The sequence below is a fragment of the Dipodomys ordii genome, unplaced genomic scaffold (genome assembly GCF_000151885.1).
Source record: "Dipodomys ordii isolate 6190 unplaced genomic scaffold, Dord_2.0 Scaffold193, whole genome shotgun sequence".
In the NCBI taxonomy this organism is placed as follows: domain Eukaryota; kingdom Metazoa; phylum Chordata; class Mammalia; order Rodentia; family Heteromyidae; genus Dipodomys; species Dipodomys ordii.
Window position 1 is genome coordinate 1393293 of NW_012267409.1, and position 950 is coordinate 1394242.

General features: G+C 74.5%; 1 protein-coding gene across 1 annotated transcript in view; it reads left to right on the plus strand.

Annotated features, from left to right (window-relative positions):
• Esyt3 (extended synaptotagmin-like protein 3) overlaps positions 1-950 on the plus strand; it is a 15838-nt gene that overhangs the window by 7957 nt on the left and 6931 nt on the right. The window contains exons 10-12 of the mRNA XM_013034667.1: positions 200-399; positions 529-611; positions 823-909. Of these exons, the coding sequence (XP_012890121.1) occupies positions 200-399; positions 529-611; positions 823-909 (370 nt within the window). The remainder of the gene's footprint in view (positions 1-199; positions 400-528; positions 612-822; positions 910-950) is intronic.

Here is a 950-nt window from a genome sequence, read left to right on the forward strand (position 1 = left end):
GGCCGGTGACGGGCCGGGCGTGACAGTGCACGCGCACGCACGGGGAGGGTGACAGGCCCGGGCGTGACAGTGCACGCGCACGCATGGCGCACGGGGAGGGTGACGGGCCCGGGCGTGACAGTGCACGCGCACGCATGGTGCACGGGGTGGGTGAGGGGCCCAGGCGTGACAGTGCACGCGCACGCATGCACGCACGCACGCACGCGGGTGACGGCCGGCCGTGCACAGGGCGTCCTCCGGGTGCACCTGCTGGAGGCGGCCGGGCTGGCGCAGAAGGACAACTTCCTGGGGCTGGGCGGCAAGTCCGACCCCTACGCCAGGGTCAGCGTGGGCCTGCAGCACTTCCGGAGCAGGACGGTCTACCGGAACCTGAGCCCCGTCTGGAACGAGGTGTTCGAGGTGGGCTCGCCGCGCCCCTTCCGGTTTGGGGTGGTTCCCCCCGGGCTGGCCTTGAACCGCAGCTGGGATCCCGGCGCCGGGGTCGCCCCGGCCCGGCCCGCAGGCCCACGCGCCCCTGTCCCCTGCCAGTTCCTGGTGTACGAAGTCCCCGGGCAGGACCTGGAGGTGGACCTGTACGACGAGGACACGGACGCGGACGACTTCCTGGGCAGGTGAGGGGGCCGGCCGGGGATCACCTGCAAAAACCGGGGCTGGAGACTCGACGCGGGGTAGAGCGCCAGCCCCTGGCTGTCCCGAGCTCGGCGCGGCGCTCTGTCTCCGCCGTCTGTCCGGTCGGGAGCCGGGCCTCGGCGGGGTGTGCGTGCGGAGTGGGGGTTGGGGTGTCCCCCCCCCCGCGCTTGAGCCCCCCCTCCTGTGTTGCAGCCTGCAGATCTGCGTGGGGCGCGTGCGCAGCAGCCGCGTGGTGGACGAGGTAGAGGCGGGGGCGGGCGGGCGCGGGTCACGGCCTCAGCCTTCCCCCGAGGGCGGGGAGCCCGGCGTGGGGGGAGGCC